This window comes from Macadamia integrifolia, chromosome 3 (assembly GCF_013358625.1).
Source record: "Macadamia integrifolia cultivar HAES 741 chromosome 3, SCU_Mint_v3, whole genome shotgun sequence".
Lineage (NCBI taxonomy): Eukaryota > Viridiplantae > Streptophyta > Magnoliopsida > Proteales > Proteaceae > Macadamia > Macadamia integrifolia.
Genome location: NC_056559.1, coordinates 29,215,278 through 29,239,252, shown reverse-complemented (window position 1 = coordinate 29,239,252; position 23,975 = coordinate 29,215,278). Strand labels below are relative to the sequence as shown.

General features: G+C 37.0%; 1 protein-coding gene across 1 annotated transcript in view; it reads right to left on the bottom strand.

Moving 5' to 3' along the window:
* Nucleotides 1-9,011, bottom strand: part of LOC122072799 (acetyl-CoA carboxylase 1-like) — a 16,427-nt gene extending 7,416 nt beyond the window's left edge. Inside the window, exons 1-21 of the mRNA XM_042637210.1 lie at nt 8,483-9,011; nt 7,416-7,791; nt 6,772-6,978; nt 6,529-6,690; nt 6,212-6,304; nt 6,014-6,109; nt 5,652-5,825; nt 5,235-5,328; nt 4,947-5,134; nt 4,807-4,857; nt 4,673-4,712; nt 3,761-3,885; nt 3,467-3,658; nt 3,318-3,374; nt 3,091-3,195; nt 2,053-2,139; nt 1,771-1,962; nt 1,473-1,661; nt 1,170-1,280; nt 962-1,051; nt 694-870 (exon numbers count right to left, since the gene is read on the bottom strand). Of these exons, the coding sequence (XP_042493144.1) occupies nt 694-870; nt 962-1,051; nt 1,170-1,280; nt 1,473-1,661; nt 1,771-1,962; nt 2,053-2,139; nt 3,091-3,195; nt 3,318-3,374; nt 3,467-3,658; nt 3,761-3,885; nt 4,673-4,712; nt 4,807-4,857; nt 4,947-5,134; nt 5,235-5,328; nt 5,652-5,825; nt 6,014-6,109; nt 6,212-6,304; nt 6,529-6,690; nt 6,772-6,978; nt 7,416-7,763 (2,778 nt within the window). The 5' untranslated portion in view covers nt 7,764-7,791; nt 8,483-9,011. The remainder of the gene's footprint in view (nt 1-693; nt 871-961; nt 1,052-1,169; nt 1,281-1,472; nt 1,662-1,770; nt 1,963-2,052; nt 2,140-3,090; nt 3,196-3,317; nt 3,375-3,466; nt 3,659-3,760; nt 3,886-4,672; nt 4,713-4,806; nt 4,858-4,946; nt 5,135-5,234; nt 5,329-5,651; nt 5,826-6,013; nt 6,110-6,211; nt 6,305-6,528; nt 6,691-6,771; nt 6,979-7,415; nt 7,792-8,482) is intronic.
* Nucleotides 9,012-23,975: the final 14,964 nt, after the last annotated feature.

Below are 23,975 nucleotides of genomic sequence, written 5' to 3'. Positions count from 1 at the left end.
TGGTCACATTTTATTCATAAAATAGGCTGGATTGGTATTATTCTGGATACGCCAAAATCATTTTATCAGATCTAATGTACTTATTCGATATAAGAAGGACATGGTATGCATAATGAACACAGTATCAGTTCAGACATATTGAACATTTTTTTACCATAACCAACAAGGAACAGATAAGGTTCAAAAATAAAAAATGTAACAAGAATCTTTTTATTTGTATGGTACTATGGTGCAGATTGCAGAAGCACCAACACAGGGTGAGTATCAAGGAACTTCGTGCGCATGTAATGTGCAACTAACACTTCAAGACATGAGCCTTTATGGTTCAACGTCAAGGTATTTTTCCTGAAGCCTCACGGGCCTCACCCCAAGGAGAACCATCAGGCACATTGCCCTAAATGCTTTTAAAAAGTGGGAGGATGACCCAAATATTTGGAGCGCTGAAGTATACAATACCCATGTCCACTCTGTGTCAGTTCCTTAATATAATTCATTTATTTCATTTCACCATGGTCAAGCAACTTCTCATGCTCTTCAATTTTGCTTTCGTTTTCTTTTTCCAGAAAACAGGAGGAAAAAAAAAAGAGAGAAACAAAAAACAGACTTTATGCAACTTTTGAGTCCCTTTGCTTTCAAGCCACATAACTCAGGAAAAATGATCAAAGGATGCATTGTATATGTTGGAACAACTACCTGAATGTTGTCACTAAATAATTCTTCAATAGAGAGATATTCTTCAAAAAGAGATTGAACAATAACACGAGCATGACTCTCTCTTCCACCCTCGTAAGATTTCACAAGACTCATCAGAGGTTCCACAAGCCTCTCCTGGGTTGCTTTTTCTTTATCAGGGCAGGACAGGAGATGTGCCTGGAGAAAAACATATCTATCAATATCCAAAATTTGCATTTCCTTTCAAAGAAAATAATGACATAAGAAAAATGTGAAACGGGATACTGACTTCGAGAGCACCCCGCAATAATTTGGCTGGGAATTCAGCATTCTTCTGGTAGTCTGAAATCCCTTCATACTCCTTGTACTTAGCATCCAACTGAGTTTCTCATAGAACCAAAATCAAATTAACTCAGTTCAAAACTTTCAGCCAATGTGAACAACCAAGCCTAAAATTATTAATTGGGGATAGGAAGATCATAAGATGAAGTATTGACCTCATTTTTTAGATCTTTTGGAAGGCGTGTTGCCAGAACAGCCATGCATTCTTGCCACTGAAGGAAAGGCAGCTCTGGACTATCCAAGCAGTTCAGCAAATCTTGCACAACCTGAAAGACAAGAAACTCAATGATTACTATACAAGGAAACTGGACTGTGCATTCAACCAATAGGATCATGGATGGCTTCCCAATCTTTATTAGCTAAGAAATCAAACTAATTTGAAGATTAATACAAAGGTTCTCAAATGCCATAAAAATAGTGGTCTACAGACGCTGCGGTGCAAGGAAACAGGTACTTACTTCGTCAATGTTATGCTCATAGCCTGCAAGAATCATACGAGCAGCATTCAAACTTGCAGCACATCTCTGATGAACCTTTCCAGAAACTGCAGTAGGAGGACCCAGCACTGGAAAGCTCCCATTAAAAGGTTCAGCTTTCCTTACAGCTGATGGGTCATCCAAATCAAGCCTTGCTATAAGGTCACCAGCCTTCAGGGAAGTGCATTCTAAGTTAAAATCCAGATTAACAAGAATAAATAAATAAATAAATAAAATCCAAAACTATAGTTCAGCCACTCAGATGGAAAAGGAGTTTTACCTGCATCGCCTGACCTTCTGACATCTTGAAATGGATAACTCCAGAAGCCGGTAGTAGAAGAGGCATGCACATCTTCATAACCTCAACTTCTGCATATGGTGTGTCAGCTTCAACATGACTACCATCCTGAACTAAGAAACGAAGAAGCTTGCATGGTGTCTCTGCGACTAACTTAGATGGATCATGATCATTCTGGAGGAAAAAAAAAAAGATATTGATTACACGTGAATTGCCAATCTAAATATAAAACATACAGTAAGACAAAAGAACAAGTAGCAGTACCTGCAACAAGCAAGTCCTTCCACCAATGAGAAGGCGAGTACCAGCTGCCTCTTCCTCTGCATATATCACATGACTGTTTCCATCCAACTGTGGCAAACAAATGCAGTTACTCATCAGAGTGCTGGTTCAATTTACATCATTATTTCTTACACAATTACTCACATGGTGCTACAAACTGCAAAAAACTGAAAGAATGACCTACATGCTTTTCATTTCACAAATGGCTGAGTGGCATGATTAATGCATGCTACTAAAACTAAAAAGGAGAAATTTATAAGCGCTATAAGACCAGAAATGTCGTCTGGGCTGAATGTTTGGAAAAAGGAAACAATTCAATGGTAGCTGAAATGAGAAATGTTGGGATGGATCGGAAGCAAAGTTAGGAAGGACAGAATTAGAAATCATATGAGGAAACAAATAAGTATTAGCAACAGAAGAAGTTGCAAGATAGTCATTTGAAATGGTTCAGGCATGTGGGAGGCCAAGACTGAAGTAGCCCACACCAAATAGTTTGGATAAGACTTACTGAGATGAGTTGAGACAGTTCCTGCCCCTAGGAATATTTAATGCAAATTTATTTCCGTTGCTCATTAATTCATTTTAAAAAATCTGAATTACTTAGCTCAGCTCAACTAGGCCTTTTCCAAAGAAAAACCTGAAATAAAATATGACAATATAGAAAATTGAAGGTGTGTATGTTTTGAAAAAATCAACATGTTAAGTGTATGTCTAAAACACATGCAGCAACAGCCCCATACATTTACATGGAAAATTTTTTATTTTATAGGAATTTCTTTCTGTAAGTGTGTGTTAGATTTATTAAATTTATCTGGGTTAAGTATCATTTTATGAACTTTAGTCAACTATGGCTGCTGTCAGGCTTGAACCTGCGTCTTCACACTGGCAATAACAGCCCAATTGGAAGTTAATGAATATCAAAATACTGCAGATGACATCCAACTACACAGATAACACAAAATGTGTACCATTATACAAGAAGTGCTTATTGTAACATGACAAAGAGAATCAAATGCTTGCCTGCATCAGTAGACCTCCATCCCGCAAAGTATGTATCTCCGTTACTATCTCTGACTGGTTCATCCTCAAACTATAACTTCCTGGCCCTCCTCTTACCATTTCAATCTAGAGAACAGCATTTCGCAAACTTAGCGAAGTAAACTAGATACTTTGATGAACTACTACATTTCCACATGCTTTGAAAAAAGAGAGCACTTTATGGCCACAGGCATTATTCACACACTTACTGTGTATTTGCTCCCTTCAATGTTCAAAGAAACTTGAGAGTTGACTAGTGAAATATGCTGCAATTAATAAAAGCTGGTATTAGTAATAATAATAACCTACAAAATGCCAAGGCTAGTGTATCTAAACAGGGTATGGGATAACACATCACCTTGGGTGGAATTTGTCCCTTTTCAAGATAACCAACATAATCAGAAACCACAGCTTTACTGCTGGATAGTGCTTTATAAAGAGCCCCTCCAACAACTGAGAGGTACCAGGTAGGCCTCTCTGATCTAACCCTCATGGCAATTCTGCTGTCCAGCCAGCCTGTGTGGATTTTGTTGTCCCTGTACTCGGATGCCTGCATTAAAACTTCTTATTTGAACTGATCTATTTTTCATAGGTGGTTGAAATTTCAATTAGAATAATCAAAGAATGGTATCCTCAAAGTGTTGAGGTTTACATGTAAAAGATCAATAGTGTAATCAACATTTGTTCGTATTTCGCCTCGAATTTGGATTTCCTTTAGCCCGAGAACCATATTTGCAATTGCCACAGCTCTTGACTCTCCAAAAGCAAAAACATGTCCTGAAATCAAAATTTCTGGTTTAGAGACAGAGCATCTATGATAGCCATATACTTTAACATGCTTAGTGCAACTATATCAAGTTATCAAGACTACAGAACACAAATTTATAGTGCATGACGTTTCAAGTATACATGCTTCCCATGAAATTACAGGAGTTTATTATGACAGTCTTACTAAAATGAAGTTTAATCATATCAGCGGACCCACTGAATCTTGTAGAATGTATACAATGAAAATGATAATAGCTTACAAAAACTAAAATGCAAGGCATGTCAGAAGGAATATAGTCCATATCCATGTCCATGAATTTGAGAAATGAAAGTTGGAACCATCTTTTAATATTTATATACGTATTCATACATACAGACTGGAGGATACTAGTATCCGTTGTTAGAAAGCACAAATAACACAACATTACATGAAGGTGGGTGCGCCTAAAGTCAACTAGATGACTAGATTAAGAGTCATGAATGCCACCACCAGACTGCAAATCATACATTCATGATTTTTATACAAATTACTGCATCTAATTAAAATATAAAAGAATGAACAATCTCTAAGGTGACTTTTTTACTGGCATTAAAAACTCTAAGATAATTCAGATCTATATTTGAGGTTAATTGTCTTCCCTTTTTCCCACTTAAAATTCATGCAAACCCAATTAAGGCTTCAAATCTGGGTTCTTTGACTCAAGGTCTTGAGCACAAGGAATCAATCATATCTCATTTGTTTACTAGAAGATGGGCCACTTGAGTTTGTATACTGTGCAAAGCAACAATCACTCACCAAATTGAGAATCAGAGAATTCATGAATGCCACCACCAGACTGCAAATCATAATGATGTCACATCAGTCACTAGTAATTTCAAGCCTTTAAGTAGGAAAGTGAAGCCATTCACATATATTATCCAAAGACATACCTTAACAGAAAAGTAAGCCCACACATTTGGCTTGCTTTTAAAACTCAGTTCCTGGAGAAAGTCAAACAATTCCAATTACGCTCATCATAAAAGTCAAACTGAGAAAAGATGGAGAATTTCTTGCTATCATCAATTCTAACCTGTACTTTCCCACTAGTAGGCTTGAAACCATCATCTGGGTCTTCACTTGTTACACGCACAGCAACACAATGACCTTTTGGCTTGACAGACACTGCCTCGTCAAAATCAAATGGAGTGGCCACAGTTGATGTTCTCTTCCAAGCATCATAACCTCCACCATGTTCCATTCCATAAAATCGCCTTATTTCTGATTAGGAGAAGAATAGCAACACAATATTTTATCCATGTAAAGTCCACCATTGAGGGAATGAACTAAACCAATACACTGTAGATTTGTATGACCTTACCAGGTATCTGCCAGAGAGGAATTCCCATTCCAACAGCAACTTGAGCCGCTGGAAGATTTACTTCAGCAATCCACTCAGTGACAGGATGCTCTACCTGAAATTCAATATTTTAACGAATTTTAAAAGAATGTGCAAAGGGTTGAACAAGAAATTTATCAGTACTCAACAAAATGCGGTCAATATAGACAAGCCTACTTGATACAACTGAATCAATTAATCCATATTATCCCAGTAGATTATCTAGATTAATATATCCATCAGGCGTTCAGTACATGACAACCTTCCTAACACTAGTAGATGGTTATTACCCTCCAAATTCCAATATCACAATGTAATCTGCTCCGATCGATTTCTAGGATAAGTAGCTCAGAAGGTGAACTAGTTTCCCTTGAAAACAATACACAAAGCACCACTAACCTGTAATCGTGGGTTGAGTTCTAAGAAATAGTACTCGCCAGTGTCCATACTGTATAGATACTCAACAGTAGCAGCACCAACATAATTCACACACTTAGCTAGCCTCCTAGCCGCCTGCTCCAGCTCCTTCACTGTTTCTGGTGGTGCAACTGTAATTGGACCCTCCTCAATAATCTATTCGACATAAATGATTGTATCAAGACATTGCAATGACAATATTACTCATAATGATGCTTGGGATACATGTTCAAAGGGGGAGAGAGTTAAATAAAATGAAAGCCCAAATTCTTATGGGACTGTGTTTGTACCAATGAATCAAAAGGAAAGTCAGATAGAAGGAAAGAACCTAGTGAAGAACTAACCTTTTGGTGCCGCCTCTGAACACTACAATCACGGCTGTGCAAAGCTGCAACATTTCCATGCTGATCACAAAGTAGCTGGACTTCTAAATGCCGGCTCTGAGGAAACCAAAGCATCATCAGGATAAAATTTTAACCAATTCCCAATTTCAGGAGAAAAGAATAGTTTCATTGGAAGATGGGAATGAAAGATGGTCTCACCTGGGAAGCGACCTTCATTGTAAATATTGGAGAGCCAGGAACCTCACCCTGAACTTGCTTGAACAATGCCTTGACTTCATCATCATTATGAACCTGAATAGTTAAAAAGTAAATAGGAAAGTGTTTGAGTTCAAAGCAGACTAGCAGGCCAATGTACCCTAAATCAAGTTCCCTAACATATTGACTGGCAACCAAAATTTTAAGGATTCACATTTGCATGAAGATTAAGATGCTAATATTTTAATATATGATACTTGAGCAAGATACGAAGTAGATTCATCAAACATGGAAAGTCTCTATATATGCGTGAGGCAAACCTTTCTTATGCCTTTACCACCACCACCCCAAGATGCCTTGATCATTGCAGGGTAACCCACCACCTGACAACTAGCCAAAGCCTCCTCTGTTGTATATACACATGCTTCCCGGTATATATCTTCAGGGATGGAATCCAAGCAACTCTCTGGAGGAATTTTGACCTGCAAGAGGAAATATTAGAACATTGGACAAATACATTCCCATAGATGAAAAATTAGAACAAGACAGCAGACAAGACTTACATGTGATCCACTCCATGAAAGTGTCGGTACTCCTGCTGCTTGAGCTATTAGGGATGAGCCAATCTTATCTCCCAATGCTGCCATAGATGCAGCAGGTGGCCCTAGGAATATTATGCCCTTTGCATTCAGCGCATCTGGCAGCTCAGGAATTTCTGATGCATGACCCCAACCAGGCCAAACAGCATTAACATGTGTTCTCTCAGCCATCTGAAGATCACCAAATGCTCAAATTGAGCATATTAAAATATAAAATCAGTTCACAGAATTTTACAAAACCAATTAATACTCTCAGACGAGCAAATGGTACTCAGTACTTTCAAGAACCATAGTTAACAATAATCAGAACTAGTGGAAATTCACAAATAGTTAATTTTACAAGAACAAGATTCTGCTTGCATGGAATAGACTGCAAGCATTTTCTTCGTTTGGAATTCATCATTCTAACCCCTAACTACTGAAAGTAAAAAATAAAAATAAGTAAATATTATCATAATTGGTCAAATAACACATCTTTTATCCGTCAGTCAGAGATTCATCACTTGTGCAATTGATCGTCCCCCAATTTATTTTCAACATAGTTCATTTCTTTTTGACATAATTCAGTAATTATATTATCAATAAAAAGATGCAGTATGACTCCAAACCTCCACAATTAGCTGCACATTAGCATAATTGTTGTTGTTGGTCCCTCCAGGAACCTCCACAAACTGATCAGCAATTCTGATATGCTCAGCGTTGATTCTCATGTCCTCTGGGGTAGCCATGGCGACCAAAAGGATTGCCTTCTCCGTTCCAAAGGTTTCATAGGCCCATGTCCTGACACTACGCATAAACTTCACTGCTGCCATTCCATTGTTAGCGATTAAGATACTGTGGATCGGATTCTTCCCACCAAGGACATAGCAGAATTCATCAACCTCGGTTGATGTAGCTGGATGCCTGATCGGCCCTGTTCCATTTATTACCTCATTCCCACGCAAAATTCCCGCCATTGGAGGACCCTTTTAGGATTCAGACTTGCTGCAACAACAGAAAATAGTCAATAAATCCAATTCCAAGGTAATTTAGTATTAAACATAATACTAGTTTACTTTATTCCCATTACAATTTTGTGCTACTGTCTTGGTCAAAAGCTATAAAGTTATGAATTTGATGCTGAAGTAAGGTTTTGTTAATTTAACTTCGGCTAACTCACCCAAATCAGCGAAAAATAACAGAGCTTCAAAACAGAGGTCATATTAACAAAAGAAAACAAAAAATTGAAAAGACAAAGTACGGGTTCTCTCCTGGAAAAGAATGGAACATGGGCTTATAAAGAGAAACCAAATGAAGCATGGAAAAGGAACGGAAATGATAACTGGTCTCTTTCATAGGATGAGCAATTGAGCATAATGAAAATTGGTTGAAGTTATCGAAAAAGCTATAAACTAAATAGTTATGAAAGCGAGCAAATACATCCTCAAAAGCAGCTCAGGTCTCTAAAGCGATACAAAACCGTGACTTGCACAGAGAGTGCAAACAACCCATCAAGGCATCAATTCACTTTGGTGATGTAAGAACAAATTCAAACACCCTTCTGCTCGCCGAAGGAAAGGTGTATGTAAAAGAAAACCAGAAGTCAACGAGAAACTAAGAACAGGGAAAGGAACAAACCATTGCAGCTCAGAAGCAAAAAAAAAAGAGCAATAAATGAAGAATCAGGTCAACTAACCTCCACCCAGAGCAAGCGCAACGATCAATCTCAAAAACCCAGAAAATCAGATTTCCAATACCGCCTTCAAGTTCATGAGAAGCATTGAGTCACGAAGTGTGTGTCTCAGGAATGAAATGAGTAAAGCTTTTTGCCAAGGAATGTAAGAGAGAACCAGAGAGTGAAAGGGCTTTAATGAGGCTTCACGTGTCACCTGCCGACCTGTGTTTTTCTCTTTCCTTTGAAGTAGCTGGGAACTACCCCTTCCTGTTTCTATATGTATCTTCTCGCCATATGCTCTAAAATCCAAAGCAGGAAGCTCCAACCCCCCAAAATTTCAATCCGCCTCTTCCTCTGTAAATCCCAAAGTCTCTAAAAGGCAGATAAGAACCAAATCTCATGGCCCATAATACTCCACATTTTGTTCAGACACCATTTTTTAAAAAATCGGGTATGGCTGTCTTGTTTTGACTGTGAGTTGGGGGTGTTGTCGACCAACCCTTCTTGTAGAATTAAGAAAAGAAAGATAATCCTACCCAAAAAAAAAAAGGAAAAGAAAGATAATAGAGGACAGAGACAGACCCAGGAAGCCGGCACTGCCAACCAAGAAGGATAGAACGGAGTTTGAACTTTGAATGAGTAAAACTTTCCATTTCTCTTTTTTTTTTTTTTTTTTCCATTGAAAAAGATTTTCTGGGTTCAAGTATAATGCAGACTTTTCTTAATTTGATTGGATTATCATTACAGGGACATATCTTAGGCTCGTTTGATAACGTGTCAAAAAACAGGTTTCTGCTATTTCTGGCAAAGATAGAACAAAATGCATTTGATAAAACTGTTTCGTTTCACTTGTTTTCAGAAATTGAAATTAAAATTTCTACCTATTTATGGTTCAAGAACTTGTTTCGCCTGTTTCTAGAAACATTTCGTGGACATTCCTTTGCTAGTTACCATCGACTTCCAGAAACATGACTTATCAAACACCTTTAATTCCGTTTTTGTTTCTAAAAATAGAAATTTATGTTTTTGTCATTTCTTAAAACAAAAACGGCAGAAACATTATCAAACGGGCCCTTAATCCTTTCCCTTTTCAAGCTTTTTGTTTCTTTCTTTTTTTTTCTTTTTTTTCTTTTCTTTTTGTTTTGTTTTGTTTTGTTTTGTTTTATGAGTCAGTAAACTCAATGCTGTTTAGTATTGGGAACCGAATTAATTAGGCCATGATTGACCTAATTGATTCTAGTTGATTCTAGTTGATTTTGTCACTGGCATCACCGATTTCAGCACCGTTTGACAATGTTTTATTTTTACATTTTCTTGTTCCCAGAAATGGAGAAACAGCCTAAAAAGCGCCTGATAAAGTTGTTCCGTTTCACCTGTTTCTAGAAACATAAATCAAAATTTATGCCTATTTTTAATTCTAGAAACAACTTTGACGAAACAAGTCATCATTTTTAGAAACGAATTTGAGAGAAAAAAAAGACTATTGTGCCGATAAACATCTCAACTATTTAAACCTAAAAGGAAGCAACTGAACCCTCTCTCTTTTTTGAGCATCCGATGATACTATTGGGTTTTTCAATGACATTATGTCTGCAAAAAACATTTCAAGAAACATGTTTATCAAACACCAAAAAATCCGTTTTTGTTTCTAAAAACGTGAAAAGCTGTTTCTGCTGCTTTTGTGTCTATTTCTGCTGTTTCTAGGCACATAAACAACAGAAACATTATCAAACGGTACCTTAAAACAAGTCTAGAAACGGCTTTTCATGTTTCAAAAAACAAAACGGATTTTTTGGTATTTGATAAACCTATTTCTCGAAACGCTTTTTACAGACATAATGTCACTAAAAAACCCAATAGTATCATTGGATGCCCAAAAGGGAGAAAGAGTTCGGTTGCTTCTTTTTAGGTTTAAATATTTGAGAGATTTATCAGGCACAACAGCTTTTTTTTTTTTCTCAAATTCGTTTCGAGAAACGACGAAACAAGTCCAACTTGTTTTTTCAAAGTTGTCTCTAGAATTGTAAATAGACATAAATTTTGATTTATGTTTCTAGAAACGGGTGAAACAGAACAACTTTATCAAACGTTTTTTAGGTTGTTTATTCGTTTCTGGGAACAAGAAAACGCAGAAACAGTAAAAATGAAACGTTTGTCAAATGGTGTTTTAATTCATAATGTAAATATCTATGCTTAAAAGAGATATATATATATATATATATATATAAGGATCAAGTTTTTCTTTGACTCACGGTGAAGAGAGAATTTTTTCAATCATGATTTTGGACTTTTGAAGTATTATTAAAAGTTTGATCATAATGTTAAATCACCATAGATAAGGATTGGTATTTATTCATGAATATGGCATGAGCATGGAAGGCTACAAAAATTGGTGGGGGCCATGCCTCCATGGCGTTCATTGCAATGTGTAGTAAAAGGGTGATTTAAGAGTGAGGTTTCATTTCCTCGTGTATAGTGTGGGATAACTTTGATTAGTAATTGAATGACATTTTGGGAGTTTAGTTATGGACTTAATGGTTGAGTGTTAGGTGTATCCATGACTTTCTCACCCTCTTTCTTCCCATCAAGGTTTTGGGTTGCCTATTGTTGGCGAATAAGATTGGTAATTGTCTGATTCAGATTTGAATCAACGATCACCGATCACCGATCACCGATCACCGATCTTGATTCGTAATGATTTTATACAATTGATTCTTGGGTAAAAACACCAGAATTGTTGAAATATTCTTTAGATATGCTGATTCTAGGGTATTTCGAACTGATTCTAAATTCGATTTAAATCAGAATCTGATTACGAGTTTTAAAACCCTAATGGTAACTACTTGGAAATTACTAAGTGGGGTCTGGCATTAGCAGACACTTGGATACATAGTAAGATACTAAAGTAGACTTGTTGAATTAAAAAAAAAAAATAAGAGACACATTAGATGGGTAGAAAGATTAAATAGGTCTCATCGTGTGGAATGAAGAATTAAAAATAGAAGAAACGAAAGGGAAGACCTGCGGAGACTCCAAAGCTATGTCTAAGAAAGATTCAATTAAAAAGGCAAATTTAACAGCATTGGATCTTACCCAAGAAACACATGTGATTTTACATTGCAAATCATATTAGGAGAGAGAGAGAAGGTTGCCTTCTGATAGCAAAAGGGAGATCCTTGAAACGCGTCATGATCCCTTCACCAGCATGCATCATGATCCCTTCACCAGCATGGGCCCAATGGAAATACGTAGAAACATCAATAAAGATAGAATTGTGCTGAATTGTAGATTTTAAAAGGGGTGAGGAAGTCATTCTATTCCATTTCTTGTCCTGATGTAGGGGCATGCTGTTTTTTAGGTTTTTTTTTTTTTTTCTTTCATTTTCTGAGGAGAGTAGAATCTATTCAAAACTTGACACCTTTTATTTAGTTACCTTATTACTCCTTATTTTATTCTCAAAAGTATTTAATGTAGTTTTTTCAATGAGGGTAAATCAGTTATTTCACATAGGAATAGCATTAAATGACTTTAAAATTTTTGAAAACCTTTGTTTCACCTCGTATTAAATATCGTACTATATAAATTTTGGAATAAAACAAGGTATAACAAATTTAAAAAAAAAAAAAATTTCATAAAAGGCAATGTGGCATTTGCACCAACTTAGCCCACATGGAAGCATCAATAGCAGTGAGATTTTCACCTTTTATATGGGTGCAGGCGGTCATTTTGCCATCCCATGTGTCTTCGTATGGGGGTCACAGTCACACTACCTTTAACAATTCTTTTTCCCATGATAAAGATATAAATGTTCAAATTTCGCCAAAACAGCTCTTCATAGTCTTTTTTTTATTTTTATTTTTTTAGGGGGGCATCATAGTTCTTTTCTTTTAACTAAAAACAAATTCCTCACCTAAATGTCTACAGTCTTCTACATGAATGAGAGTAAACCTTTGGGGTGAGCCTTGCATTTATCATTAAGACAGGGGAGGGGGGAGTTTTTGATGAGGATTTAAAAAAGTGGTATTGGTATTGACTAATAATGATATAGATTGATTATGTTACGACAAATCAGAAGGTTTTGCCCTCAATTTGATAAAAAAAAAAGAACATTACTTAATAGCATCCCCTTATGCCCTCTCACATGAGGTAATGAAATTATCACCCCATCTCTTGGATGCTTGTGCATGTGCTCTTATTGACTCCCACATTGGCACAAGAGCCACGCAATTTGACTTGCCCCCTTCCAAAATATTTTTAGATAACTTTACTCTTAGATGTTTCACTGTTATTGGATTTGGGGTTGATACAAATATGGATCAACAAATACGTGTAATTTAATTTAATTTTTTAAAATTATACATCTACACATTGAGAGAGGTATTCATTCACTATACGTATTAATGAAGATGGGATGGGTCAAATAAAAGGTATTTTCAACCTTCATCATGTCGTTCTCTTCTCCCACGGGTGAATGAAAACTTTATCCATTAAACGAACTCCACTCGATGTGAACCACTGATGACTAAATCCTCCCTCCAACATTGACCATGGTTTTGGACTTTAGAGTTTGGATGGATGCAATGGTCAAAATACGAGACTGCTAGGCATTGAGAACAGCCCAACTATTATTTATTTATTTGACTTCATTCCTTATTTTAAGAAAAGCCCATCTGTTATTTATTTATTTGACTTCCATTCCTTATTTTGGGCGATGATCCTCTGCCCTAGGTCTTGTGGCAAGTACCGGACGGCTGATATGACATCGGCACATGCCCCAATGCCATGTCAGTCATCGGATCCTCGCTGGCTCCACCACACTCGTGACAGGATTTTTTTCAATTTTTCATGTTGTTGATATAGTCCTTCTAAATCCTTTCCTAAAAGGATTTATTCCATGGCTGTGTTTTCGTTTCTTTATTTGACCATCTCTTAAATGCAAAACTTATTTTGAGATCATTGATTTTTATCTATTATTCAATTTCTCACTATATTAATTTGAGGGATAATGATCTCCGTCAGGACATAGTGTGTGTTGATGTATTCTAATATTTCTCTCTTCTCCGCTCTCTGAAATAATATATATGCCTCCTATTATGAGAGAGAGAGAGAACCATGTTATGCTCTCATAAAGAAAACTGAATCCTATTAATTTATATCTCTCCTATATTCCTAGGTTATAGTGGTTTGCTGGACGAGATAATCCCTCTCAACCAAATAATAATTAACCATTTAGAATTTTAGATGATTTCTATGTGGGAAAGAAGAAAGCCTCTTTTTCTTTTATTTTGTAATGCAAGATGGACAATGGGGCAAAATACCCACCACAAGGGGCAAACAAGAGACCCACTGGACTACATTTATTATTTACAACTAAACTATTATTATTAAATCAAGAAAGATAATGAATAGAAGGGTCTAACCATCAAGCTTCCTTTTACGATTGACTTAACTATCTGACTGCCAGTAAGCTAGAAGTTCACCCCAACAAAACATACTTGATTTAAAGTTAAAAAAAAAAAAAATTATACATATTTGATAAGAACTTGACAAAATAATGACTACCACTTTCCCCATTTGTAGAAATAAATAACAATTTTCTAACTCTTGCATGAAAATCTAGATTTGCATTCAAACATCAATTTCCTGACCATGAATACTACCCTTCTCCATGCCTGAAGAAAATAGGAGATTGGGACCTCTAAAAACACAAAATTCCAAAGATAACTCCAATGCCACAATTGAGATGGAGGGGAGAGTTGTACCACCGAAAAAAAAAAATGGAGGGGAAACACATCATATGGGTATTTCGATAATTCCTGTGTTTACTTTTAAACAACATTGACCAAATATTTTCTGATTATTTTACTTAATTACTCCCTAAACATGTCTTGCAAGAGTTAACCCTAGAATGTGATTTCAAGGATACCTAGTTCTCTTCTCCTTCTCCACCCCTAAAAAATGAATATAATTTTTGACTTATCCAAAATAGGTTTCGATTTATCAAATTATCTAATGCTGCGTTTGGCATGCATGCTTGATCGATAATGTATTCCAGTAAATCATAAAACACAACCTTAGTCTTCCATCTATGATTTTAATGTCTCGACCCACTACTTTTGTAATGTATATTTATCATCCCATCTTCTTGGGACTTAGATCATCCCCAACCATTGGGTGTCTCATCATGCATCCGACAACTAGGAGGATCTAGGGGTGCATGCCCATGTGTTGGGTTCTATGCCCAAGTCCTCACAACTGTCAAATACCGCACTAGGCGTCCTAGTGGTTGGAGCTGATTTGAATCCATCCTCTTGACTTTAACATTTAAAGGTCTTGAGTAATACACCTTCGAAGATCTCAACCCTCAATTGTGGATGGAGAGACGAATTATACAACTATACTTTGAAAGTGTTTGAAAGTCATGACATAATAGACTTTTTCAAATTAAGGCTGTGTTTGACATGATTTCTTGGTCAATAATGTATACCAAAACAAAACCTCATTGTAACCTCAATGGCTTGTTGATTATGTGCCAAACCTTGAAGTCAAAGTTTCAAGGCTTGTGCGAGAGGGTTGTGAGTAAGAAAAAAAAAAAAAAAAGCAGCATCAATAATCTTTCGTGTAATTAAATTAATCAAAATAAAGATCTGTATAACTGAAATGCCCTTGTTCTACATAGACCTTCAAATCGAAGAATTAATCATTGTAGGAGAAAATGAATATCCCTATTATGCCTATGGGCTTGGGCCTGCTTTTATTATTTGGTCCTCAGGATATTGAGATTTGGGTTCTACCCAAAAAATTAAAAGAGGATACTGAGATTTGGGCATTGGTCTCAGACTAGTTCTGGGCCTTGATCTGATAATGTTGGATTGCCCTCACCCCGCCCGTCCCAACACAGGAGTACATGCAACTCGGGATGGGCTGAGTCTGGAAGTTAATGAACTTTGACTATGGCTCTGCCTAGACCCAACTTGATTTGTTCATTTTAAGCCGGATTTTCTCATGGGCCAGCCCCACTGATTGAAAACCCTACAACCACACCAAAGCTAGAATGATAGTATATAGGCAAAGGGTTTTGTGCACACAACTATTGGATGGGGGATGACGATCTGCGGAGCTCTCCCTTCACCCCCTATTATTGAATGTCATCATTAATTCTTTCCCCCTTTATGCTTGAAAGTCTTAAATACCTTTTTTCGATCCAATCAGATGGTCAAATTGCATGAATGAGGTGATTCTCTCTTTACCATGGGCTAAGAGAAACTGGGTCCTTGGAATAGATATGGATGGTTGTGCTCTCCTATTTCTATGATCCCTCTTTTGAACCTTCCCCCGCGAAAGAGAAAAGAAATATCATTTTATTAAACTGTTGTTCCATTATTGACGGATAAACCATCAATTATTTGCATGCTTAGAAAGTTATTTATGTACCTAGAAATTTTGGACATATTTGAGTGTATAAATGCCCAGAATTGTTATGGAACCGTAAATGAACCATCCCAATACCAGAACTGAACCACCCTATTATTGAAGGGATCGAAACCTAGTCCTGGAACCATTTAACAAACTGGGTGGTTCTGGGATTGGCCCCTTGAAACCAAAACCGTCTCAATTGACACCTTTACTCTCCATCAATAACAGGGTGGTCTTAGATCCTTCCATGGAGCCCATTATTGATACAACTTGGGATTTTAAAAGCGGAATTGGGAACCGAATTGGACAGTGCTGATTTTCGTCCGAATCAAACAGAATCAGTTGGATATGAAGCAAAATTGATAGGAATCGACATGATCGATCATAGCTGATACCAACATCACAACACACTCACGGTGAGCACAAAAACAAATTTAGGTCATCTCTTGTCTCATTTCTCTTTTGGTCTCTGTTCTTCCATACATCAATTCTCATGCTTCGTTTAGTCTTATCTTTTTTTCTTTTTCTTTTTATTTTTATTTTTGGTAATTAGGGAGGGGATGAGATAAAAGCCAGGAGGTTCGAACCCGAGACCTCCTCATTGCAGTCCTATCGCTTATCAGTTATTAATTCTTTCAGACTCTTAGAAATTACAGACCCAAAAGCTCCCACTTCAGCTTTATCTACCACATAGCAGATCAAATAGATCTCAAACTCTTTGGATCCATATAGAGTTAAGGGTGTTTAATGGTTGGTTTGGTCCGTTTATCGGTTTCTTCATTTATTGGTTCAGTTTGGTTTTGGGTCGATAAAGAGTTTGACTTATAGAAGCCCAATCAGCAACCGGTTGGTTTCGGTCTAAACAGTTGCTTTTTATGGTCTTATCTGTTGGCCTAGTTAGTTTCGACATTTTCAGTTTTTGAAGAAAAGAACTAACACCAATCCAATAAGGGTTCGGTTTGGTCGATTTGATTTGATCAATTTTGATTGATTCAACCAGTCCAGTCTAATTTTTGACACCCTTATTTGAGATAATCATTTAAAAATCAGACCATATTGATTGTTACTTTGCAAATTGATTTGGTTGATTAGTCATTAAAGGGGAAAGCTTGAAGAAGATATGTAAAATATAAACTAACCTAAAAATTGATCATAACTTAGCGCGCTAGGTGCGCAAGTTTGGCCCTGATGGCCTGAATCCGCCCTTGGCCCGCCCTAATCTCGAACAAGTATTGACCCAAATTTTTTGACCCTGAGTTAGGATCAGGGCGGGTAAGGGTTGATGTCTTTGGTCTGCCCAGCCCGCCTTGAACCTAGCCCTAATTTTTTTACACTGACTTTTGGCCCTGATTTTGGCCTGACCCGGATTTGGTTTTTGCCCCTGATATTAATTTTGGGATGTTCTCCTCTTTGTTTAACATGACAAGGGTTTTGAGATCTTTAGATTGTTTGCGTTAAAATGGTTTATTTGTTTATCAAGATAAATAATTGATTTTTTTTGGATTAGTTACTTTCTTAGGATGATCTCCTCTTTGTTTACCATAATAGTTGAAGTTATTTGTATTGTTTGAATGTTTGTTTTAGGATGTTATCCTCATGACAAGTAATTTATGATTTTTTTCTCCTCTTTATTATGAATATTTTTTTATTTTTTAGTTATTTCATATTTTGTGAGATCAGGATCTGGGTATACCCGACCCTTGATGGCAAACTAGGGTCAATAAGGGTCATCCTAGCCCGACCTTGAAAAATCGGGGCAAATCAGGGCAGGTAAGGGTTGGGTTGAATCTTAAAGAGTTGGGTTTGGGTTGAATTTTTGCGGCCCGGAGTCAGGGTCGGGAGGTTTTAGGCCCAATTAAGGGGATTCAGTTGGGCCAGGATTTTAAGAAGCCCAGTCCAACCCAGCCCTGTTACACCCCTACTTAACGCGAAAATCGTCTGTAGTGAGGCGGTGAAGTGCAATGAGCATCCAAAGGCTGGGATGCATGGCTGAGCTCTTCCAGCCGTTAGATGCTCGTTGCACTTCACTGTTCACTGCAGAAAATTTAATTCATCCCTACACTCTCACTTTCTGCTCATTAAGGAAAACATATTAAGAGCGATCCAAATATAAGCGACTAAATCATCCGGCAAAAGTTTTTTTGTCACTAAGGGTGAAGAGAGAAGTTCTTCTTCATCCATGATAATTTGATGTTATGATTGGACTCTTTGAACATTGAGTTTCGTCACTCCATTTCTTATTAACAATGAATCGAAAAGCCTTTCCCTTGGTAGAATCAGAGGGTCAGCTAAGATTACGTGGGTAAAGAGATTCCATTCTCACTATGATTGTAGGGAAACTCCAGCTGAATTTATTTTCTTCCGCCTTCATCAATGTTGAGAGAATATTATGAAAAATGTGAGGGGGCATTATCAACTTCGTGCTATAAAGGGATTTTAGATAAAAATTTACCACGCCACCCCATGGAGAATGCCACAATTATAAGACCACCCCCTCTGTTTCACCAAATTATACTCAGACCCCCTATTGTCAGTCACTGTTAAGGAACATACCTTATTTGCTGATGTTAGTAATCATATTTTATTTTAAATACCAAAATGCCCTTATTAAATACGAAGTACCAAAACTACCCTTACAATAAGTTAATATTTCTTTACCCAAATTGATAGGTTACCTTACCCTCAAATCGCCACTATTGGACCACTGGCGATTGTATATTGCAGCGGCAACGGCATCAACGGCTGACAGCGACCTGCAGGACCTCACACCGACGATCGTTTAATGCAGCGACAGCGGCATCAATGATGGATGGCAACCTTGCAGCGACCTGCAAGACCTCACACCGGTGATCGTTCATTACAGTGGTAGCGGCATCGGCATCAACGATGAACGGTGACCTGTAGGACCTCACGACGACCGGGCGAAACAACTTGCATATAAGAGTGCAAGTAATCAAGCTCAGTCTCTTCCGCTCTGCAACCCAAAAGTAATAGCTTCTAAGAAGTTGTTGAATCCCAATGGCAGCGTCCAAGAATGTCGGTTTTGCCTCTTCTTCGTCTTCTTCAAGTTCGAGTTATGAAGTGTTCTTGAGCTTTCATGGAGAAGACGCTCGCACCAACTTCACCGTCACCTCTACCATGCCTGGGTTGATGCTGGGGTTAACACTTTCAGAGACCACGAAGAACTCCCAACGAGAAAGAAGATTGGGTCGGAGCTAATCACTGCAGTCGACCAATCAAGAATCTCTATCCCCATCTTCTCAGAGAATTATGCTTCCAGTAAATGGTGTCTCATTGAGATCACTAAGGGCCCGTTTGGTATCGTTCTAAAAAAAAATTTTCTATCATTTTTTCGTTTTATTGGAACAAAAAAAGGCAAAAAACCGTTTGGCAACATTATGATGTGTTTCGGTTTTTTTGAAACAAAAATTGAGAAAAAAACGAAAAATGACCCAAAAGTTGGAACTCCAAAAAGGAGTTCCGTCAATATGGTTTCATTTCAAAATCCCTAAATTAGAAATCATTGTTCTCCCGATAGCTATCTTGTGAACGGCTGGAGGTTAACTCCTCTTCTTCTCTCTTCTTCTCTCTGAACTCCGATAGCTATCTTGTGAACGGCTGGAGGTAACTCCTCTTCTTCTCTCTTCTTCTCTCTAAACTCTGATAGTTATCTTGTGAATGGCTGGAGGTAACTCCTCTTCTTCTCTCTTCTTCTCTCTGAACTCCGATAGCTATCTTGTGAACGGCTGGAGGTAACTCCTCTTCTTTTCTCTTCTTCTCTCTAAACTCCGATAGCTATCTTGTGAATGGCTGGAGGTAACTCCTCTTCTTCTCTCTTTTTCTCTCTGAACTTTCGTTTCCGATAAAGCAACGCAACGCCTGCTACTAGAGGTCAACGATTTCTTCTTCTCCGTTCTCCTTCTTCTTCTCTTCTTGGAATTGGAACCCTACGACTGTCTCCTTCAACTTCTCCGTCGCTGATCTCGTTTGACTTCTTGGAAACCATGTTTTTTTTAGTTGGTATGTAATATTTTATTGTTCCAAAAGAATTTATATGACTATAGTATTTTAATGTTATTTCTGTAATTATTGACTTAAAATAAAAGAAAAGAGAGAGAAAAAAAAAAACCATTTATGAAACAAGCATTACCAAACGGCAGAACTGTCGTTTCTTGGTTTTGAAACTGTTCTAGAAACAGATTCACCAAACAGCCCTAAATCGTTTAAAAACGACGTTTTGACACAGAAACTGAAATTTTCGTTTTTGACACGAAACGGAGTTTCTGGAACAGAAACGATACCAAACGGAGCCTAAGATCTTTGAATGCAAAAACACATGGATCAGGTCATTCTGCCCATTTTATACAATATCGAACCCTCAGTGGTGTGGAACCAGACCGAGAGCTATGCAAATGCCTCGGAGAAACACCAAATCTATTTTGCCCATAGAAATTCTTTGAGGAAAACCACAAAACAAAAATTACCTTTGCAAAAGCTTTTTGTACCTTTGTCGACATCAGTGGGCGTATTCCCGAGATACAAAACTGGTTTCTCTGTACATGGGTCGAGATTGCATACCTTAGCAGCCACAAGGACTGAAGTAGCAGTAGAGTTGGATCCTGCCGTTGCAGGTGAAAATGCTGATGGCATTTCTGAGGTTGAATCTAATGCTTTGGAGACAAGTGAAACACCTTCCTTAAGTGCCAGTGCCAATGCCAGTGCTACTCCAATTGTTAAATCAAAATGCTCAAGACCAGTTAGGAAGAGTGAGATGCCACCTGTGAAAGATTAGGATTTGGTTCCTGGTGCAACTTTTTTGGGGAAAGTAAGATCAATCCAGCCATTTGGTGCTTTTGTTGATATTGGACCTTTCACAGATGGGTTGGTACATGTTTCTAGGTTGAGTGATAGTTTTGTTAAGGATGTTGGAAGCGTTGTCTCCATAAGCCAAAGAGGTGAAGATGAGGTTGGTAGAAGCAAATACTGAGACTGGACAGATTTCTCTATCAATGAGGGAGAATGATGATGTCAGTAGGCACAGCAACGGAAAAATGCTACTGCTACTAGGGATAATCCAAGAACTATGAGAAGGAACGGTACAAAGTCAAACCAAAAACGAGATGAGGTACGAAGAAGTGGAAGGGAGCTCTGAGAGATGTTGGATCATTGAAGGGATGGTAAGGGTATAACGATTATTTTAAGTCGACACTTAACAGTGACCGATGATAAGGGTCTGAGAATAATTTGGTGAAATAGAAAGGATGATCTTATAATTGTGGCATTCTCCAGGAGGTGGCGCGATAAATTTCTCTAAATATTAATGACACTAGAATGGTGGGTGGAGGTTGCAAATGAAAACTTTTTCCTTCATAAAATGCTCCCTAATTGGAGACGGAACTCCAAGAATGGATTCATTAGAGAATTGTTTACTCTTGTGCCTAGAAAATTTGTTGGTTTAAGGCAAATCATGTCTCCACCTCTTCTAGTCGTTTTTCCATTCTCACCTTTCTATTCAAATTTTGGTTAATAATGCACAGAATCTACATTTGAAAGTGATGGAAATTGACAATGAGATTAAAGGTGGGCAGCACCAAGCCACAGCATAATGACGGAGTCATTGTTGCTATGTGACACTCCACTTGGCACCCAAAAATTGGTACATAGGTTGGACCCATTATACCAAAACTATATGCAAAAAAATCTAAAGCCGGATTTACTTGTGGTAAAAATGAGGGTCAAAGTTAATCAAAAAAAAAAAAAAAAAAAGGTCAAACTATGGTGAAATGTCATAGATAAGTAGCTTGATTAAAAAAAAAAAAGTGGAAAAGTTTAGACTATATGATTAAATTATGAGAAAAAGATTCTCACGCATGCAATGTGGGGATGCTTTTTCATACCGCTCTTATACTTTTACCATGTTGTTGCATTGACACACTGTTTTCTTTGGCCATGTGAATCTCTTATTGAAATAATCATTTTTTACACTATGATTGGTGTGGTACAGGAGATTTTTCTTTCTTCCCACACAAATAGTGTAGAAAGTTTTTACTATGAAATTTGACATGTAATTAATCCAAGATGAGTCTATATATCTAATAATTTGAATTTGTCACTATTTTCTCCTTGGCTTAAAACCAATGCGAGGTGATCTTTGCGGAGCTTGCCACATCTTTGGCATGAAATAATTGTTGGTCTAGAAACCAAAACAGGTAGAGATTTCTTTCATCAACATTGAAAAGTGCTAATGATATTTCGAACTTCGTAATATACGGGGTAGAGGGAATTATAATACCCAATAACTAAATATAGGGAAAGAAAACTTTGTCATTTTTTTTTTTTTAATAAAAGGAGATGGTTCACCTCGCACCAGTGTTTAGGGGGAGATTTCTCACGCCACAACAATAGCGATACAAAGAACAATATACCTACATGCTAGCAATAGTACATTGGCATTTGAATTTCTTTTTTTTTTTTTATTAAGTGCATAACTTTAATTGTTGGGCATGGGGGAGAAAATGTGAGAACATACGTACCAACAAAATGACGTAGTTATTATTCTATCTCTCAAGAAGGTTTTTCAAGCACATAATATAGTATACACTATGCAGATGCATCACTAGTGTTCCATATAAGTCTTCTTTTGTGATTTCTCCTTGGTTTAGTAAAACACGCAAATTCTGTTCTCTCTTATAAAGAAGGGCTTAAGAGTATTCTCTGAACAAGTGACATGAGGGAGTGTACAAATGAATAGCGACAAGATAGTATCAGACAATGGAGGGTAGCAAGATCATTTTCTTGTGAGAAAGAGAGAAATTAATAGACATTGAGAGTGCTAACGTCACCTAACCTAGAGGCTCAAGAACCTTCTTACAAAGTAAAACGATGGTAATTTATTTTTCTTACTATTCGTTATTAGGGAGAAGGAAGCATATGCCAACTTTGTGTATATTCCAATACATCTTTCTCACATATTAAATTGTGGGGCTTACACTAATACTCTCTCTTCTATTCTGACCATATAAGTATAAACTACATGTGAACTCCATATAGATGATACTATTCTTCAAACAATGATTGTAATATATAATGCATTGATTCCTTTTTACATTGACATCGTAAAAAACCACTCTTGTTTATTTTTTTATTTTTTATTTTTTCTGATTTAAGAATCACATTGAGACCATATAGGAACCCATAAAGAGTCACATAAGGACCTATAAGGAATAGACAAAGGGACCCAAAAAGGACCATAACAGAAACCCTCCCATGTTATGTCTCTTTCTATTCACAATAATGTATCAATTAGAAAGGCACAACCGACTACCTGGGTGTCTATCAAGACACATGGCACCTCTTATGTTACATTGTCGAAAACACAAGGACACAATTTCTATGCGTGCTAGTTATATCTATGTAATGTGGAGACAATAATTGTATTACTTCTGTCCAGACCTATTCAATAATATTGTTGACTCTAAAATTGGACCACACAGACCTTATCAATAAGTATCAGAAATTATTGACACCACCAACAGAAGTCTTAGGAAATATAATGGATGGTGAGGGTCCAGAAAAGTGAGCCCACATTTCTCCAATGTGGTGGAACTTAAAGCAACTTCTTTTGCATCAAATAATTGCATTCGAGTGAGTTTATTATTTGGCCGTGATTTCTTTCATCCACGGTGAAAAAATAACATCTTAAATTATATTTAACTTTTTAACTAGATTGAATTGGGAAGGATATTGTGAGAATTAATGATAAAATTCATTCATTGAACAGCTAAATCCTAAGGTCATATCATTCTCTCTTCATCATAAGACAAAAAAATTATCTTGAGGAAGACATTATTCTCATAATTTAAAATTTGACAAAGTGAGAAAGAGAAATTTTCCTTCATCCACAAAATCTCTTCACCTATCACTTTGGACTCATCATTATTTTCATCTTTATTGACGAATGTCTGAAATACCCTTTTCTTTATTCTAAAATTTTTATTCACGGTAAAACTCATAAATAAAGAAATCGTAAATGAAGAAAAACTTGATCTAAGTGAAAAGTTGACAAAATCTAGAAGAAAAAAAAAAAAAAAAAAAAAAA